Below are 21,540 nucleotides of genomic sequence, written 5' to 3'. Positions count from 1 at the left end.
TATGTGTGAATTACACCAGGTTTTTCTCAAAGAAATGCAGAACTGAAAGTGCTTCCAGGGACTTCCCTGGTGATCCAGTGGTTAGGAATCCTCCTGCCAATTCAGGGGACAAGGGTTGGACCCCTGGTCTAGGAAGATTCCACATGCTGCAGGGCAACTAAGCCCATGGGCCACAACCACTGGAGCCCAAATGCCTGGAGCCTATGCTCCTCAGTGAAGGGCAGCTCCTACTCTCTGCAACGAGAGAAAGCCTGCACACAGCAACACAGACCCAGCACAACCAAAAATAACAAAATTTTTCTTAAAAAAGAAAAAAAAGTGCTTTCAAAAGGGTGGAGATTTTATTCCTCAGATTTAATATCTGTGCTGGTATGTGGGATCTTAAGGTTGGCCTTTCTTTTGTTTCTTGTCCTACCTGAATTCTGGGCTTCCCAGGTGGTGCTAGTGGTGAGAATCCATGTGCCAACGCAGGAGACACAGAAGACATGGGTTTGAAGCCCAGTCCGGGAAGATCCCCTGCAAGAGAGCGTGGCCACTCTCCCCAGTATTCTTACCTGGAGACTCCCATCGACAGAGGAGCCAGCGGGCTACAAACCACGGGGTTGAAAGAATTGGGCATGACTGAGCAACTGAACACACACATTTCCTGAATTTTATGCTTTTTCACTAGCTAAAGATTAGTTTCTCCCTTTTTCAAGCATCCTGGCTTTGGCTTTGTTTGTTATTTATTAACATAACTTTGAGTTTTCTAAAAATTGCCTCAATGAATTTGAAATCCCTTGGATTCAGAGGTGATTTCATGTAGCCTGCTGATTTGATGCTCATGGCATCTGATTTCCTTGGAAGATGGTGATGTCCCTCTATCACCAGCCTTGTTGATGGGCTCACATTATCTGAGAATCATTTAAATGCACAGAGTTTTTATTTCTCATCCTGATTTTTGTATTAGGAATACACATTACAGGAAATCATTATTTTGATGACAAAATCACTTAGTCCCAATTTTTAAAGATTGTCATTAGGAGTCAACAGCTCACAGAACAGGTGCTTATCCAATGAATGCATACGAGAGTGCAAATAAATCACTAATTAGCATTAATGTTGGAATAGAAAATGATCAACTTAATGTCACATACCCTGGCATTCTGCAAAATGTATTAAGAAGTCATTGATGTGGCTGAAAAAGTGTGAAATTTATGAATGGGACTTTTACCTTAAGGACTTTAGAAACAAAAAGTATACATACACTGATTCTCTTGATTTTTTCTTTGCTTGACTGCATTTATTTTTTAAAGCTTCATGTCTCGAGACAAATTATCTTATAAAATGTGCATTTTTGACAGGTTCAAGATTAAGGGAATCATTGACAGCTAAGTATTGAGCTTTTTTGGAAGAAGGAGAAGATACGTAAAAGACATACTGATAAATATGAGGAGACTAATTAACTAAGATGGTTAAATACAAAGTGGTCTTTAGCTCCCTGATAGAACTGACAGCTTAGGCTGAGAGAGGGCAGAGGCCTGGGCGTCCCTGGATTCAGCCTTCAGGCCTCAAGCCTAAGACTAGAAGAGGCTGTCTATTGCAGAGAGAATTTGTTGCAGAGATTCATGTAAATCCGCTCCCAGATGGTTCAGACCTTAAAAAACCGGCTTGCAGTGTAGGCAACCCAGGTTCTATCCCTGGGCTGGGAAGGTGGGAAAGATCCCTGGAGGAGGTCATGGCAACCCACTCCAGTATTCTTTCCTGGAGAATCCCCTTGGACAGAGGAGCCTGGCAGGCTACAGTCCACCGGGGTCACAGAGTCTGACTTACTGAGCGACTCAGCAGGCAGGCAGGTCCATAGCTGCATTATTCACTTTAGACCAAAGCTAGAAACCACCCAACGCCCATTAACAAAAGGAAGGATAAAGAAAATGGGGTCTAATACATACAATTCAATGTTACTCAGCCTTAGAAAAGAAAGGAGCTTCTGACCTGGCTACAACACAGGTGAACCTTGAGAACATTATACTGAAATAAAATAAGCCAATAACAAAATGGCAAATACTGTAAGTTCCAGTTATATTAGGCATTTAGAGGCATCACACACATAGGAACAGAGAGTAGATGTAGTTTCCAAGGGCTGGGGAGACGGGGAAATAGGGACCTCTCCTATTTAATGGGCATAGAGTTTTAGTTTGCAACATCAAATGATCTGTGGCTGAATTGGACAAGCATTTTGAATATACTTAGCCCTACTGGACTGAACTGTACACTAAAAATAGTTAAGATGGTAATTTTTATGTTATGTGCATCTCACCAGTTTTTTAAAACACTAAATAAGTGAAAAGAAGAAATGATCTAGATGAGCTTAGAGATTTTTTTCTCCTGTGTCAATACTGATAATTCAAATGATATTTATATAGGCTTTTTATTTAAAACAGTGCATTGTGTATAATGTTTCTTCTAGGATTAAACCATTCTCTAATATTTACAGACTAAAGCCTAACACTATTTTTGGCAAAATTCTTAAATATTTGCAGGCTAAAGAGTACAACACTGAACCAAAGACTTTTTGTAATACTGACAGTAATGCACTTTTATATTTGTGCATTTAGACCAAATTATCACGTACTTGGTACAAATGAAAACTTATCAACTATATAAACTATTCCTTACAATATATAGGATACTTAAAATGAAGTAAAACTACTAAAGTATTAAAAAGCAGAAATTTTTATACTGCATTAAAATGCATCAATTTGTAGGGAGTTCAAAATACTCAGCAAAAATATTTCATAGAAAGACCTGAATTTTACCCAGTTTCCATTCACATTGCTTTTATTTGAGGCCAAACTTACAATATTAGAATGAATTATATAAGGAAAATAATCTTGTATTTCAGTAAATTTTATATTGCCTGATGTAGAGAAAATACAGTTCTCATTCTAGGTTCATAAAAACAGAACAGTTACTAACTATAAATTTTAGATTCTGATTATGTCACATGTACTCATTCACAGAAGCCCTTTACTTGCAATGACTTTTGAAAACTATAAAATACTTAGAATAGATGGGCATAGACATTATCATACTGAAGTGAGTAAGTCAGGCAGAGAAAGACAAATATCACATGATATTGTGTATATGAGGTATCTGAAAAGGAAGGGGAGGGTGCAAATGAACTTGTTTACAAATCAGAAATAGAGTCACGGATGTAAAAAACAAATATGGTTGGTTACCAGGGAATGGGGGTGATAGTAAATTGGGAGATTGGGATTGATATATATACACTGCTATACATAAAATACATAACTAACAAGGGCCTACTGCACAGCCCAAGGAACTCTACTCAGCACTCTGTAATGGACTATATGCAAAAAGAATCTAAAAAAGAGTGGATATATGTATAAACTGATTCACTTTGCTGTTCACCCAAAACTTATACAACATTGTAAATCAACTACACTCCAATAAAAATTAAAATAAAATGTTTAGAAAAATATATAATCTAAGTATTAGTTAAGAAATACTTGAAACATCAGACAAGACCAGTTTTTAAACAGTCCTAAGGAAAATACTGTGGAAAAGGAAAAAGAGAATACAAATATTTCTGCTGTAACTAAATACACGTTAGTTAACATTATTCAAAACTGGAATAAGCAATGAATGTACAAATCAAACGTGTGACAAATGAACTGAAATAAAAGCTGCAACACAACTATATGCAACACTTGTATCCATGCATGTGCACATTGGGACAGGCAGTTTTCAGGATATTACCCAATGCCAAAATATTTTGTATGGAGTAGTCTATTATTTGTGCTGTCACTCATTCATGTCTGACTCTTTGCGACCCCATAGACTGGAGCCCGCCAGGCTCCTCTGCCCATGGGATTTTCCAGGCAAGAATACTGGAGTGGATTGCCATTTCCTCCTCCAGGGGATCTTCCCGACCCAGAGATGGAACCTGCGTCTCCTGCATTGGCAGGTGGATTTTTTACCACTGAGCCATCTGAAAATCTATTTCTCACTATCCTGCAAAAACCATTCTAAGAGAACATACTCTAAAATTTTAAAAATGAAGAAAGTAAATATTTTAACTATGAATTTCTCTTTTTTCCCCTCTCTCTTCCTTTTACACATTGTGCTTTTTCTGAAAATGTCCTTAATCCTTTTATGTATGTGGCACCTATAGTTTTTTTCACTTTGGGGGTCTTTGATATAGGAGCATTTCCCAGAGAGAAGATTGTAAACCATTTATAGCCCTAACCATGGAGAAGGATGCTTTCTGTGAATAATTAATTCTGGGTACTGAGTCTACCGCTGTAACTACTCCACTGTGGCCATGCCCTGGGTGCAAGAACAGATGTTGTGGCATTTCTTTTGTGTTACTCTGAGTACATCACACATTTAAAGCTATCCTGAAAATACATAATTCAGTTGCTCATTAAACAAATGATAAAAGAGAGAGAGGAAGAGAGAGAGAGAGAGAAATTGGGACAGAAAGAGGACCCCAAGGAAGCTGTGAGGTGTCCAGATTACCTGACCTCCCAAGATGAGAGCCTAAGCTGAAAGGTATTTCATTCCTCTTTTTATTTTTAAGATATTATTTCATGTGGAGCATTTTTAAAATCTTTATTGAATTTGTTACAATATTGCTTCTGCGTTATGTTTTGGTTTTCTGACCTGCAAGGCATGTGCGATCTTAGTGCCCTGACCAGGGATTGAACCCACATCCCCTGCACTGGAAGGGAATGTCTTAACCACAGGACCACCAGGGAAGCCACCTCATTCCTGTTCTCTATGTGGGAATGTAGGGCCTAAGGGAAGGTCACAGACAATTATCAGAATTCTCCAGGTAAACACAGCTCACTGTTTCCCACTAAGAAATGTGTGTGTGATGTCAGAGACGTTATATTTTCAGGCACAAAAAGGAATTAAAAAGAGGAGAGACTCATAAGAGATCAGTGAGTGATGGGGTGGAGTTCAGTTGAGCCAGAGGTGGGCGGTTCCACAGGTAAGAACAGGACAGCCAGGCATGTGTAATTACCAACTTGTGCTCTGCTAGACTCCTCTCTACAGAAGGCGAGTTTCCTGGTCAGAAACTCTAAAACTTTCATGTGAGGTTACAAGCCCTTCATCGGTAGCCTTCCCTCCTCTCCGAACCAATAGAACTGAAATCTTGTATAATGGGCAGCAAGCAAGCAAGGGGAACACTATCTCCACCTTCTGGAGCTATAAATAAAATGGCATTTTGTTCCTGAGAGAAACACAGATCTCTGTATTCCCTATCTGTTCACTGTATAAACACCCTTGAAAAGATAACCCAGAACAAATGATAGACCTTATTCACAAAAGATGCAGAAACATAAAGGATCCTAAAGAACAGTCTCCAACTCTATCCTCCCATGATTGCATGAAATCAAGGACTCTCAAGAGATCAAACCAGTCAATCCTTACGGAAATCCACCCTGAATATTCATTGGAAGGACTGATGCTAAAGCTGAAGTTCCAAAACTTTGGCCACATGATGTGAAGAGCTGACTCACTGGAAGTATCCTGATGCTGGGAAAGATTGAGGGCAGAAGGAGAAGGGGACGACAGAGGATGAGATGGTTGGTTGCCATCTTCGACTCAATGGACACGAGTTTGAGCAAACTCCAGGAGATGGTGGAGGGCAAGGAATCCTGGCATGCTGCAGTCCATGGGGGTCACAAAGAGCCGCACACAACTGAGCGGCTATACAACAACAAGGACTTTCATGGGGGAGAATCTCAAATCCGTTCCACAACAACAACAACAACAAATTAGAAACCACACATTTTAGCTGAAACGGAAACATTTGGTATCCGTGAGTTTCACAGTGATCTTGTTTCTGTCTTACTTTATCATGGTCTCAGACTGACCTCGCTGCATGCTGACAGTCACCAAGATGGTTATGTCCAGCAGAACCAGATGACGGGCTGGCCGTGAGGGTCAGACCACTGCCCACACCTGGGGGGATGGGCTGATGTTTTCTTTCTCAACTGTATCATTGAATCAGGGTCCACACTGGGTCCTCTCCTTTGATATATTTCTTCTTTTTTTGTTAATTTTTTTTAATTGGTGGGAAATTACTTTACAATGTTGTGTTGGTTTCTGCCATACAACAACACAAATCAGTCATAATTATATATATATGTGTGTGTGTGTGTGTGTGTGTGTGTGTGTGTGTGTGTGTGTGTACACACACATATCCCCTCCCTCTGGAACCTCCATTCTATTTCTTAAGTATATTTTAATCTTTAGGGGGTTTCCCAGGTGGCAATGGTGGTAGCACTAGTGGAAAAGAACCCATCTGCCAAAGCAAGAGACACCAAAGATGCAGTTTCAATCGCTGGGGTGGGAAGATCTCTTGGAGGAGGAAATGACAACCCACACCAGTCTTCTTGCCTGGAAAATTCCATGGACAGAGGAATCTGGCAGGCTACAGTCTGTGGGGTCCCAAGAGTCAGACACATAAGCACACAATCTTTAGGGTTCTCTTTCTTTTTCTTCTTTTATTTGTTGAAGAAGTCAAGCCATTTGTGTTGGAGAAATTTCTAGAGTTTCTAGAGTTTTTGCTAGTTATCTCCCAGATGTGCTATTTCACAAATTCATCAATCTTTTAGTTCCTATAAGCTGATAGTTAGATCTAAAGGCGTGATCAAACTCAGATTCAATACTTTGCCAAGAAAGAGGCAGTGACATGTTTCCTCACCAGGAAGCACAGAACAAGTGATCTGGTTCCTTCTGTGATGTTAGTTGAGTCCATTAGTTTTTTTAGAGGTTGTAAAGGGTAACTTTCTAATCCTTTTTTTTAACAGCAGCTAGAATATATGTGGTCTATTCATTTCAGTGTCCCAGCTATTTCCCAAGTGACTGAAGATGCTATGTATATTAAAAGAATAGAAAATAAGACATTGAGAGATGGAACCCACTCCAGTGTTCTTGCCTGGAAAATCCCATGGGCAGAAGAGCCTGGCGTGTTGCAGTCTCTGGGGTCACAAAGAGTCAGACATGACTCAGTGACTAAACCACAACAACAGCTGTTTCCCAGGTGACTTGCATATTAAAAGAATAGAAAATAAGACATCCGGAGGCAGAACTCAGTCAAAATCATAAAAGAAGGAATTGGATACAGTTTCAGCAATTCTTTTAAGTTCTTGGTTGAATTTTTTGTGCTCCAGAGATAATATGAAGGGTCTGTATGTGAATGCTATGAAAGGGGACATATTTAGTGTGGTCAACCAGGACATCAAGAGATTGACAGCTTTCTGGAGTTAACTGGAGACATAAAATCTGTACATTTCTCTTGCCTAAAGAATACAGAAAAAGTTTCTATATGCTAAGTAGACAGTTATCCTTAACACTGTCACTTTGCGTTAAAATATACACACAACATGTGTCAAGTATATTGAGAAGAGTAAGGATATCCTCTAGTCTCTAATTGTGAAGTACTTCTTGTCACTGTGATAAGACCTCAAATTATCCAAAATACTTAAAGAGTATAGTCTTGTGGTGAAAGAAGGAACCAGAAAGGTATATATATTTCTATGTGTTTATGACACATTCCAGTTCAGAATTTATCGCTAGTCACCATCCACAATAACTAGTGGTAAACAACCCACCTGCCAATGCAGGAGACACAGGAGACTCTATTTCAATCCCTGGGTCGGGAAGATCTCCTGGAGGAGGAAATGGCAACCCACTCCATATTCTTGCCTGGAGAATCCCATGGACAGAGGAGCCTGGGGGGCTACAGTCCATAGAGGCACAAAGAATTGGACATGACTGAAGCAATTTAGCACACACACTCAATAACTAGCATTTATTCTGTATGTGCTCTTAAGGTCATCTTCTGCTATACACTAAGGCTTCTAGGTGGTGCTGGTAGTAAAAAACTTGCCTGCCAATGCAGGAGGGGATAAGAGATGTGGGTTTGATTCCTGGGTTGGGAAGATCCCCTGGATGAGGCCATGGCAACCCACTCCAGTATTCTTGCCTGGAGAATCCCATGGACAGAGGAGCTGGGTGAGCTATAATCCATAGGGTCACTAAGAGTAGGACATGACTGAAGCAACTTGGCAGGCACAAATGCACGCTGCTATACTCTACCAACACCAAAGTATAAACATCAAAGAAATGTCAGCTTCATAGTATGTATTTAGACATAGAACTCATATCTCCAGGTCACTTGGGTCTCCTACCCCTCCTGCTCTCTCCTTGAGATTAAATTAGGGGATTCAAAGGAGAAGGAACCTGTTGAGCCCAGGGCAGCTGTTTGTCCAGCCTCTGGTGAGTTCTCCACTCAGGAAACTCAGACCTTGCTCTGTAACACTCCTGGTCACTTAGATTCCCTATGCCTTAGGGACAATCGCTCAAAGGTAGACCAGAAAGCTGTCTAAACTCTGCTACTATAGTTTCCCAACATAATAAGTATAATACCCACTCCAGTATTCTTTCCTGGAGAATTTCATGGACTATATAGCCTATAGGGTCGCAAAGAGTCGGACATGACTGAGCAACTTTCACTTTAATTTATTGAACAGACCTAAATCTTTGATGAACTTAGAGTGTTTCAAAGTCATGATTTTTGACACCAGTGACAGTCTTGAAGACAGGGAGCTGGGGGAGACCAGACAGATACTGTGTTGACCAAGGACAAGACATGGCATTTACTTTTTGACTAAACCTCTGACAGCTTTATCTTGAGTTGATTCTTGCTTTTCAATGTGACATGTGACCCAAAGAAACACTGGAAGGCCAATCTCTAGGATGCTTTTTAGGAAAAATGAAATACTTCATAGACTAGATCTATAGCATAAGTAAAACATGACAAGGGAAATCACAGAATTATAGAATTGGAAGGAATATTTAAGATCAACTCATCACATTCCATGCCTTCCCTGGTGGCTCAGATGGTAAACCATCTGCCTACAATGTGGGAGACCTGGGTTCAATCCCTGGATTGGGAAGATCTCCTAGAGAAGGAAATGGCAACCCACTCCAGTATTCTTGCCTGGAAAATCCCATAGACGGAGGAGCCTGGCGGGCTACAGTCCATGGAGTCGCAAAGAGTCAGATGCAACTGAGCAACTTCACTTTCACATTCACTTTCATCACATTCCATGGTTACCCAGGTAGCTCAGTGGTAAAGAACCTGCCTGCCAAGCAGGAGGTGTGGATTTGATCCCCGGGTTGGGAGGATCCCCTGGAGAAGAGAACGGCAACCCACTCCAGTATTCTTGCCTGGGAAATTCCATGGACAGAAGAGCCTGGTGGGCTACAGTCCTTGAGGTCGCAAAGAGTTGGATACTGAACACACATACACACATCACATTCCACAGGTGAAAACTGAAATTACTTAACTGAAGATATAGGTCCAGTGAGTGAAAGGTCTAGAACTCATGTCCTTGATTCTCGACTGCAAATCATTGAAGGCAACTTTTTTAGCACTTAGTTGCTATCCTGAATGATAAATATACTAATGAATGTGTAAGTTCATGGAGCATACTGAAATCTCTAGTAAAAAAGGGTAAATACATTCAGAAAACTGCTGTACTTAATATCAACAGTAGCAAGACACCAAAATGTCACTTGAGTATAACTCAACATTTCATTACTGCCTCCCAGTGATATCATAAACCTTGGGCAAAAATTGGTATATTTGAAATTATATTAACTTTTCCAGGTCATCAGGGTACCACTTAGTGGATTTTAACAGTAATATTTCCACTGCTAGTCTAGGGTCACCAACCAAAAAAAAAAAAAAAGTTAATGGTTCTACAAATGTTTCCTAGTCAAAAAAGAAATGTCTCTTTTATAAAGATACCATAAATTCTCCTGTCATTCTTTAAATTAAATGAATTCAAAAGGGATCTTCAAAGATGCTGTGTTTAAGTAATACCAAAGCATGTTTAAAATCATTTGAGTAAGATTTTGAAATGAATCTCAAAACTGTTCATACAAAAGAAATGAAAAAATGTTTTTAATTAAAGGTATCTCCACCATCCTCAAGAATTTCCTTGTATGAGAGTCTAATTTGCAAATCAGATGGATAATATCTTCTTCACAGTGAGCTATGGTTAATTAAATGCTATAACTGAACTACTAAGAAAAAACAGACCCCTCCAAGGGGCAGTCAACTAGGTCATTACTCAGAGGCAAAGCAACCTAATTATTACCACAAAGTTCAAATTAGAGGAATTGATTTGAACATTTAGTGGACTTGCTGTGGGGTCAAACCCCTTGAGATTAGTGCATTCATACCTGACAGTCTTCTTAGTGTATTAAAACGGACTTTGATGAAAAATACACAGAATCAGAAAACATACAGAGAGGGAAAGGCAACATGTAGAGATGCTCCCACTGGGTTCAGAGAGTCCCCGATAAACTAGAAAGTTTGGAAGCGTCAAGCCCAAGTGGGGACAGTCCTTAGCAGGTGACCAACAACCCTCTGCTTCTAACAACCCTCTGCCTTGGGACATGTGGGAGGCTAATCTCTTCTAGGAAGAAGTACTTTCTCATAGGCAGCTACAAAGAATTAATCCTCTCTCCCTTGAAAAAAGACTACTTTAGTCCTTGGGGGTCAGAGAGTCAAGCAGAGAAGGCAGTCGGATTGTCAAGATGATGCCCACAGTGGTACAATCGACAGAAGAGCAGGGAGGTTTGCAGAGATGTGGACAGACCTAGAGGCTGTCCTACAGAATGAAGTAAGTCAGAGAAAAAGTACCACCATATATTAACTCATACATTTGGAATCAAGAAAAACGGTACTCATGAACCTATTTTCAGGGTAGGAATAGAGACACAGATGTAGAGAACAAACCTATGGACACGAAGCAGGCGACGGAGGTTGGGGTGGGATGAACTAGGAGATTGGGATTGATCAGTATACACTATTGATCCTTTGTATACAATAGGAAACTACTGAGAACTTACTGTATAGCACAAGGAACTCTACCCAGTGCTCTGTGAAGACCTAAATGGGAAGGAAATTCAAAAAAGGGGATATATGTGTACTTGCGGCTGATTCATTCTGCTCCACAGCAGAAATTAACACAGCATTGTAAAGCACCATGCCTGCGTGCTCAGTCGCTCAGTCATGTCTGACTCTCTGCAACCCCACAGAGTGTAGCCCACCAGGCTCCTCTGTCCATGGGATTCTCCAGGCAAGAATACCGCAGTGGGTTACCATTTCCTTCTCCAGGGGATCTTTCTTACCCAGGAACTGAACCCAAATTTCCTGCATTGGTAGGCAGATTCTTTACCACTGAGCCAATACTCCAAAAAAAAAAAAAAAAGCAAAATCATAAATCCTTCCATGAACCGCTACTGTTAGAAATCACAGAAGGAGACTTAATAATAATATTGCCTTTGATTGCAAACAAGCAGACAGTTTGAAAGCGAAACCTACAGAACATACAGCATGCTAAGATTCTATTTCAATGAATATTAGACTCTACTTGTTACAAACTCCAGGAAAGTCCTCCTAAGGTTTTACATGTGGGAGGTTGAGAGCAGATGATGTCAATTATATGAGCACATATCCCACAGAAAGCTACCAAAATACACTTCTTTGGCATACAAAAGAACTGAGAGATAAATGTACTTTATCACAGCCAGTAGGAAATGTTTTATTCCATAAATAAGTTATCTCATTTCGTTTTGTTTACATTTTTTTAATTAGGCAAAGAAAGCTTTCCAATTTTTTTTTTCCAATCTTAGCCAAGTCCAAAATGATTATATAGCATCTCATCTGCTTGTCCCTCTCCATATGTAATTTTCACAGTAAATCAGTCACTTTCCACTTCAAATCCAAATCCAGGAGCTGAAGTTTCTTGCCAGTTTGCTATTACCTGGCAGCGGGGAGGAAATCTGGTTCCTGTTATTTGTGCTAAGTCGCTTCAGTTGTGTCCGACTCTTTGTGATCTCATGGACTGTAGCCCACCAGGCTCCTCTGTCCATGGGGATTCTCCAGGCAAGAATACTGGAGTGGGTTACCATGCCCTCCTCCAGGGGATCTTCCGGACCCAGGGGCTGAACCCACGTCTCTTATGTCTCCTGCTTCGACAGTCGGATTCTTTACCACTAGACCCACCAGGCAGCCCTTCTGTTGGCTTGAGGTATATTTTTCTTTCCTGTGGTTTTATATGCACTATTTTCAATACAGAGAACACTATGCAAAGCCTTGCTGGACGGGCCCTCTTGTTGGCAAAAGCCCATGTCCTGGAACGGTCAGCTGACCCGGCCAGCAGGGACCCAGGGCTGACTCCTGCCTGGGTGCAGGCTGGCTAGGCCACAGCCCGGGGGTCCCAGACCCACAACAACTTTGGGGTGGAGCGCTGGCTGGTCCTTGTCCACACAGAAGGCAGTATTTGCATCTTATGGAGCGTTCTGGAACCCGTGGGCTCCCCTGGTGGCTCAGCGGTAAAGAATCCACCTGCCGATGCAGGACATGCAGGTTCCATTCCTGGGTCGGGAAGGTCCCCTGGAGGAGGAAATGGCAACCCACTCCAGCATTCTTGCCTGGAGAATCCCATGGACAGAGGAGCCTGGCGGGCTACAGTCCATGGGGTCGCAAAGAGCCGGACACGACTGAGCAACTGAACAACAACAAAAAGTGGAACTTGTAAAGTATAGAGACCCCTAGGCAAGGAATCTTCCGCGTCTCTCCCCTCAGGACGAAAGGAGGAGAGAGAGGACCTCGGCCGGCTTTCTCCGAGCACGCTCTGGAGTCGGTCTGCTGTAGCTAATGTTCCGTGTCCTTCTGTGTCTGTCTTCTTCTTTCCCAGAACACTTGAAGGAGAAGCTGGAAGAGTACATGGCTCGGTTTTCCAAAGTGAGGATCGTCCGCACCAGGAAAAGGGAAGGGCTGATCCGGACCCGACTCCTGGGGGCGTCCGTGGCCAGAGGCGAGGTCCTGACGTTCCTCGACTCCCACTGTGAGGTCAACGTCAACTGGCTGCCCCCGCTCCTCAGTGAGTGCCCTCAGCCTCCTGGGCCAGGCGGGGGAGGGGGTTTGCATCTGCTAGTCTGCCGCTGATGGCGGCTAGAGACCCCTTCCATGGGGTTTGCGGTGGGAGCCCTGAACGCTATCTTATTGACCATTGCTGGGAGCTACAGGTAACTAGAAAAGCACAATTGAAACTGCCATTTTAGATAATGCAATCTAACTTTGGTTTGAAAAGGTTTGATTTCTTATCTTAGACATTCCCTGAGTAAACACTAAAAGGGAAAAGTGTTTATTATACTACCCACAAGTACAGTGGGCTTACCAGGTGGCACTACTGCTAAAGAACTCACCTGCCAAAGCAGGTGATGGAAGAGACGCAGGTTTGATCCCTGGGTCGGGAAGATCCCCTCGAGGAGGCCATGACAACCCACTCCAGTATTCTTGCCTGGAAAATCCCATGGACAGAGGAGCCTGGCAGGCTGCAGTCTACAGGCTGCAATGAGTTGAATATGACCAAAGCAACTTAGCACACATAAGCACAGTATGGTTAAAATGTGCACGCACACACACACACACACATAATGTTTACCAATTATTACAGGATTGTTAAGAGATGAGAGCTGCTCATTTGCCTAAGAGAAAAACAAACCTCATTATTCACTACCATCATGTAAAGCTCCACATCATTAATAAGTCCACAGGTCACCAACTTTGTCTCAGCCCTCCTGCAATTCTTGAGAGCATCTCTGAACTGACCCTTGCTTTGATGCTGCAATGAAAAAAGCATTCAGCCCCCAGAATACAGTCACAGTGTAATCACTCTGACATTTTCTCAGGATTTATAAGGAGTACCTTTCCACTCTGGCTCCAGCCTAGCTGCCTAAATATATGACCCCTTACATTCACATAGAACCCCTCAAACACACAGAGCTGCCCCCCAGGTGATACATCTTAAATGATCACGAGAAGACTCTCAGACACTTGAACTGTTAAAAACACCAAAGTCCTGAAATGCATTCAAACTAGAAAACCTATTGAAGCTGAGTCCAAGCATTACTATTAATATTTCTTTAATTTCACAATGAAGACAGAGATAAAGCCCAGTCGTAGCTAAGGAATAAATTGTAAAATGAGAAAAAATATATTTCTAAAAAGTTCTTGGTCTGCACATTGTGTTCTTTTATGTGCCTCCAGATTTCACTAAATCAACTTTTATTGTAAATATATCCCTGGTCTTGGAGCTAAAGCAAGTAACAACCGCCTTCACAATAGCTGCCTCAGAAAGAATCACTTGCTATTGACAATTGTGTGGGATTTCAGGCAGAACTGGGAAAGCTCCATTAGTAAAAGATGCGGGTGGGGTGGAAATCAATTGAAACTGTGTTGGATTTGAAACAGGAAATGATCAGCAAGTAAGGCCCCAGCATATCTCAGATCTACCCCCTCTCTGACAAACAACCGCCTGGCCACCCTAATCCACAGGGATGTATCTATGCTCCTAATGGTCAGAGAATCCTCTGAGCCTTTAATTAAAAGTACCTTGTCCAAGGACATAGCAATTTAAAGTTTCATCAGTAGCCATGAGCTTTCCTTAAACTGAATTTGGCCTGTAAGGTATTGAATAGGCAAGGAAGTCAGCACAAGGCCTAATTATTTATGAACCAAAGCAATCCCTAAAAGCCAATTATCAAGGCTCTGATTGTTCCTATGCATCTAAAAAGAGGGGGGGAAAGGGAAAAGACAGAAAATAAAGAGAAACTCATTTTTTCCCCTTTAAAGCATTTCATTTCCTATAGGCCTGATGGTTAAGACATGATCTAAGCTCAGGATTGCTATCTTTTTTTATTTTCCTCTATCACTGTCTTGATACATCTTTCAAAATGAAAAAAATTTTAAAAAACAGATGGAATCACACGGTTTCTTGGTTCATTTCTCACCCTGGGATTATACCTGAATTTCAATTTCCCATTAAGAGTCTGTTTGTTTGATCCCGGGAAATTGAAATGTAGGCACAATCCTTAGAAAAAAGTAGTCAAACTGCCTTCACCATGAGCTAGAGCGGCCGGATGAGAGCTGAGAGGAAATTTGACAGGAAGGCTGACAGTTAATTTAACAGACTCATTCTCTTTGGGTCACCTTGGGACTCCTTGTTGGTCAAGGAACTTGTAAGTCAACCTGATTCAGAATTGGATTGAAGAACATCACTGAAACCTTAATACTCATATAGCAGCAGAGCTGATAGAAGAAATATTTTGGACACAGCAGTGAAGGTCTCCTCTGTCAAAGACATCTATGGGGGAACACCACTTAGTGAAAGAGAAAACCCGCTGTAAGACTTTCCCGGGTGAAAAAGGGTGCGTAGAGAGCCCTTGGTGGGGACTAATCTGAGGGTGTTGGGGGTGGGAGGCGGGGTCTCTCTGCCTACTAAATAACTAAATAAGATGAAGGTGACCTTAGGCTCACTGAGGCCTCCTGGGACCACACTAGCTAAGACTGCAACCCTTTGTCTAGCAAACGAATAAATAGATAAAGACAAGGACCCAAACATAATAAGGTAAAAGAATCAAAAATAAAATAAAATCACAACCCTCTCCACATGCCACACTCACCTTACCCTGTTTTATTTTCTTTCCATCACATTGATGACCATCTAGCATACTATATGAGGCTTCTCTAGTGTCTCAAACAGCAAACAAGCTGCCTGCCAGTGCAGGAGATTCGGGTTTGATCCCTGAGATGAGAAGGTCCACTAGAGAAGCAAATGGCTACCCACTCCAGTATTCCTGCCTGGAGAATTCCATGGACAGAGGAGCCTGGTGGGCTACAGTCCTTGAGGTCGCAAAGAGTCAGACAAGACTGAGCGACGAAGCACAGCACAGAACACTATGTAATTTCGTTACCTACTGTGCATGTGGATTCTCTTTGCTCCATTCATGAACACAGAGGTTTTTGTGGTTGTGGCTCACTGCTGGCTCCCCTAGAACCACGCAACGTGACAGGCATGTAGCTTCTACTCAATGAATAACTACTAAACTATGAATGAATGAATGAACAAATCAATGAGTGAATGGAAGGCAGGTAGATCTGGAGGGGAGGTTTTCCACAGGATTCTGTGATCCCCACGTCCTCCTCATTATTGTCATCAGGATAATAGTGATAATGTTATCCCGTCATTATAATGTCATAATGATGTGGAAACTGTCAGACCTCATTATTTCTCCACGACATCTTTTCTCTTTTAAAGACCTTTAAGTGTGTTTTATTCCACATGCCACATCCAAAGGTCTTCCAAAGAACCAGAAAGCTGGTATTAACACTTAAAAGCTCAACCTCTCTGACAGTATTAGCTTGTTATAATAAATATTGAAGAAATACACATTGTGGAGAAGACAATACTTCACATGTAGCTCTTGTAGGTGAACCAGAGTACACGTGTGTGCCGTTTCCAGTGCTGGCTCTTCACATCTGGCCTAATAACAACTACCAGGGAGGACCTGGGGCTGAAACTGGAGAATAAGTCTCCTTTCTGCCTCAGAGAAGCACCACGGCCAACTGGACGGACCCTAGGCTTTAGGACTGGACCATTAAGTGGGGGTTGCGTCCTAGTGAGTGTTCTCAAAACACAAGCAAACTTGGAAGAGTTACTTAACTTCTTCGCACCCAGTTTCCTCATATGTAAATTGTGAATGGTGATTAGAGCCACTTCACAGGATTGCTAGGAGGGTTAGAAACAGCAGGAGTAGCACCGACACATAGACACTATCATGTGGTGGCTCAGTGCTAAAGGGTCTGCCTGTGATGTGGGAGACACCAGTTCAGTTCCTGGGGTTGAGAAGACCCCCCGGAGGAGGAAATGGCAACCCATTCCAGTATCCTTGCCTGGAGAATACCATGGACAGAGGAGACAGGCGGGCTATAGTCCGTGGAGTTGCGATGAGACAGACACAACTGAGCAATGAGCAGACATGTATCTGTAGGACAGACAGCTGGTGGGGAGCGGCGGGATGGCACAGGGCCCTCAGCTGTGTGCTCTGTGATGACCTAGGGGGTGGGATGGGGAGGTGAGAGGCGGGTTCTAGAGGGTGGGAATATATGTATAGAGAGAGTGCTGGTCTACCTAGTTGTACCGCAGAAACCAATGCAACTCTGTAAAGCAATTACTCTCCAGTTTAAAAAAGGAACAGAAACAGCATAAGTATATTAGTAGTTGTTCAAGAATTTAATAGTAGCAGTAGTGATGTGATAATATATTTTTGGATATGATGAGAGAAGAGTGAACTTATGAACACAGTGGAGAAGGAGCGGTCAGGAAGAATTGAGAGTAGCACTGAAACATACATCACTATGTGTAAAATAGACAGCCAGGTGGAATTTGCTATATGATGCAGGGAGCTCAAACGCATGCTCTGTGACAACCTAGAGGGCTGGGACAGAGTAGAAGGTGGGAGGGAGGGGCATAGGTATGCCTAGATAGTTATTCATGCTGACCTATGGCATAAACCAACATAATATAAAGCAACTATCCTCCAATTAAAAATAAATAAATTTATTAACTAAAAAATGTATAGCTTGATGAACAAAGCCTATATTAAAAAACAGTAGCAACAACAACAACAGAACAAAGCCAGGACTTGATGAAATCTCAGGCAAGCCTGAGAGCAAAGAATTCTATGTGCCATTTCCCAGCATTTGGGGGGACAGGAGAGGAGCAGCCATCAGGGTCACTGTAAGATTAGACAATAAAAAACCATGAAGTTAAATATTTACATTTTGGACGCTCCAGAAAGCAGGCCAGTATTCTCTCAGCAGGCTCTAGCCGCATGCTTAAAGGAACACAGGGAGTGTTTATATTTCATGCATGTTGGAGGCACCATAAAATGACAGATTGGGGACAGGTCAGAGCAGAAATGTGACAGAGGTAGAGTTAAATGGACTTCTCCAGGTCTCTCTGGGACATCACTTTCTTAAAAGTAAACACCACAACACTAATTGCACCTGATCAAGGTCCCAGCACGTCAAGCCCAGCATTCAGAGATACTGCAAAGTGCTCTGAAGACAACAGGGAACCAGGCTTCAAGGGCGATGGGTGAGGAAGGGCTTCTCTTTGCAGAAAAGTGAGGGACAACCTAGGCAGGCATGTCACTTCCTACTCTGTGCTTCCACTTTTCAGACCAAATTGCACTAAACCACAAGACCATTGTTTGCCCCATGATCGACGTCATTGACCACAATCACTTTGGGTACGAGGCGCAAGCCGGGGATGCCATGCGTGGTGCCTTCGACTGGGAAATGTACTACAAGAGGATCCCCATCCCACCAGAGCTGCAGAGGGCGGACCCCAGTGACCCTTTTGAGTGAGTAGCAGCCTGGGGAGCTGAGGGGGAGGGGGTAGGTGACTGGGGCATGTGTGTGTCAACTGGAGACCCACCAGGACAATTATCTCTAATGAAATGGAATAAAACAGGTGGCAAAAGTATACAAGACATTGGGGAAAGGGCAGACCTACAGGGTATACAAAATCATTAGGTGGCCAGAGTACATTCTCCAACTTTCTAAGCATGAGAGGACATGTGCAATGTGGAATCAGGAAAAAGAAGAGTTCACAGCAAATGCAAAGAGAAGGGAGGCATAGCCCCTTTCAGACATTCTCTTAGAGCTTCTCTCTTCATTTCAGTTCCCTCTGTTCTTTCCTGTTGTTGTTGTTTAGTCACTAAGTCTTGTCCAGACTCTGTGACCCCAGGGACTGCAGCACACCAGGCTCCTCTGTCCCACATTATCTCCCAGAGTTTGCTCAAACTCATGTCCATCGAGTTGGTGACGCCTTCCAATCGTCTCATTCTCTGTTGCCCCCTTCTCCTCCTGCCCTCAATCTTTCCCAGCATCAGGGTCTTTTCCAGGGAGTTGGCTCTTTGCATTGGGTAGCCAAAGTATTGGAGCTTCAGCATCAATCCTTCCAATGAGTACCCAGGGTTGATTTCCTTAGGATTGACTACTTTGATCTTCTTGCAGTTCAAGGAACTCTCAAGAGTCTTCTCCAACACCACAATTTGAAAGCATCAACTCTTCTGTTCATTGTGCTTTTCCCTAAAGCAAGAGTCCCCAATCCCTGGGCCAGGAACAAATACTGGTTCATGACCTGGTAGGAACTGGGTCACACAGCAGGAGGTGAGCCGTGGGCAGGTGAGGGAGGCTTCATCTGTATTTACAGCTGCTCCTCATCGCTAGCATTTTGCCACCTGAGATCACAAATGATGGCGGCCTTAAAACTATGTTTGACATCACTTCAGATCACAATACTTTCTGGTTTAAAGTCTAGCTGGAATATTCTAGATTGCCACGAAAGCACCAAAAAGCCTGCTTCCATTTCCAAAATCCTATCTTTGTGAAGCAGGGTTTCTGCAGGGACAGCAACCAAAATGACAATTCGGAGTAGACTGGACATAAGCAATATACTTCATCTCTCACTGTCTCCCATCACCCCCAGATGGGGCCGTCTAGTTGCAGGAAAACAAGCTCAACGTCCCCACTGATTCTGCATTATGGTGAGTTGTATAATTATCTCATTATATATCACAACAATAATAGAAATAAAGTGCACAATAAATGTAATGCACTTGAATCATCCCAAAACTATCCTTTTCCAGGTCTATGGAAAAGTTATTTCTCATGAAATGAATCCATGGTTCCAAAAAGCTTGGGGGTCGCTGCCCTAAAGAATTATTTCAATGAACTACTCTACTTTTGTTTACAGCATGAGGGAATGATATAAAATATGCAGATGGTAAAGATCTGCCTGCAATGCAGGAGACTCAGGTTCTATCCCTGGGTCCTGAAGATCCCTTGGAGAAGGAAATGGCAATCCACTCCAGTACTCTTCCCTGGAAAAAAATATCCCATGGACAGATGAGCCTGGTGGGCCATCATCCAGTGTTGGCAGAGTCAGATATGACCCAGTGACTATCACTTTCACTTTTTTCCATCTCTGCTGGGAACTGCGTCTGTATAAAGGAAGGCTGTGTTTCTGAGCAGCCACTCCCAGAACTTAAACTTGGGGAATTCAATCCAAATGACAGACCCAGAGTAGATCATCTACTGTATATATACATACACATACCATGGAGACATCTTCTTGATCCACTTATCTACTGATGGACACAGGTTGCTTCCATATCTTGGCTACTATACATAATGCTGCTGTGAACATTGGACAACTGGTGTTTTTCTTTGTTTGTTTGTTTTTAACACATACCCAGGATCGGAACTGCCAGTTCATGTAGTAGTTCTATTCTTAGTTTTTTGAGAAACACCCCCCGCCCAGTTCTCTGCAGTGACTGCACCAATTCACGTTCCCACCAACGGTGCGCAAGAAAGTGCCTCCTTTTCCCCACACCTCTGTCAACATTCGTTAACTGTGGTCTTGTTGATTATGGCCACTCTGACAGACGTGAAGGGATGTCTCATTGTGGTTTTAACTTGCATTTCCCTGACAATTAGTGATGTTGAACATCTTTTCATGTGCATGTTGGCCGTCTGTATTTCCTCTGTGGAGAAATGTTTATTAGGGTCTTCTGCCCACTTTTTTAAATTAGCTTTTTTGGGTTTTTTTATGTTGATTTGCATGATTCTCTAAAACCATATACAAAAATAAAATGCCAAAGTAAAGAACCCATAGAGTCCAGCTTCACAACCAAATACTTAGTAATACCTGAGGCAAGCAATACAATTTATGTGGTAAATCTCACTTATTTGTTATGATCACTTTTCACACTGCTTGTAAGTGCTAATAATAAGAGATGGACATGGCCCATATCAAACAAATAAATAAACTCAAAATGGATTAAAAACCTAAATGTAAGACTATAAAACTGTAGACTATAAAATTCCTATAGGAAAACATAGGCAGAACACCCTTTGATATAAATCGCAGCAATATTTTTTTAGATCCATTTCCTAAAGCAAAGGAAATAAAAGCAAAGATAAACAGGTGGGAACTATTTAAACTTAAAAGCTTTTCTGCACAGAAAAAGAAACCATCAACAAAATGACAAGACAACCAACAGAATGGGATAAAATATTTGCAGGTGATACGACCAGTAAGGGGTTAATATCCAAACTATATAAACAGCTCACACAATTTAACATCAAAAAAATCAATATTATCTTTTCATCAAAACATGGGCTATAAACATTTGCAGTAGAGAAACTCACAAGTGTAAAACTGAGTTCTGTGACACTCAAGCTTAAAATTACAGTAAACATTTGATAAATATCAAGAAAATGGTTCCTCCAATTCTAATAGTCTCCAGAAAGATAAGCTCTTGGGAGGACAAGGGGGATATCAGAAGACATTAGCCTGAAAAAAGCTAATTCTATTATAAACAAAAGATTCTGTTATAAAAAAAAAAAAGCTATTCTATTGTAATCGAAATGTAATGTCTATGAAGCACACTCATTAAGTACCCAGAATTTATGAAAGACACCTCTTCAGACTCCTAAATTATTAGACAGTTTTGGAGAAGAAATAATGAAGCCCTTTGTTACTCTTCCAAATACTCCAGCCAATATTTCAAGGATATTGAAAA

The 21,540-nt window shown here is 41.9% G+C and overlaps 1 protein-coding gene across 2 annotated transcripts in view; it reads left to right on the top strand.

Annotated features, from left to right (window-relative positions):
- GALNTL6 (polypeptide N-acetylgalactosaminyltransferase like 6) overlaps positions 1–21,540 on the top strand; it is a 1,391,757-nt gene that overhangs the window by 1,147,903 nt on the left and 222,314 nt on the right. For both annotated transcript variants that reach the window (XM_070480689.1, XM_070480690.1), the window contains 2 exons: positions 12,798–12,983; positions 18,129–18,312. In XM_070480689.1, coding sequence (XP_070336790.1) covers positions 12,798–12,983; positions 18,129–18,312 — 370 coding nt within the window. The remainder of the gene's footprint in view (positions 1–12,797; positions 12,984–18,128; positions 18,313–21,540) is intronic.

This window comes from Odocoileus virginianus, chromosome 18 (genome assembly GCF_023699985.2).
Source record: "Odocoileus virginianus isolate 20LAN1187 ecotype Illinois chromosome 18, Ovbor_1.2, whole genome shotgun sequence".
NCBI classification, from domain to species: domain Eukaryota; kingdom Metazoa; phylum Chordata; class Mammalia; order Artiodactyla; family Cervidae; genus Odocoileus; species Odocoileus virginianus.
The sequence above is the reverse complement of the archived record's forward strand: the minus strand, read 5'-3'. Positions and strand labels throughout refer to the sequence as shown.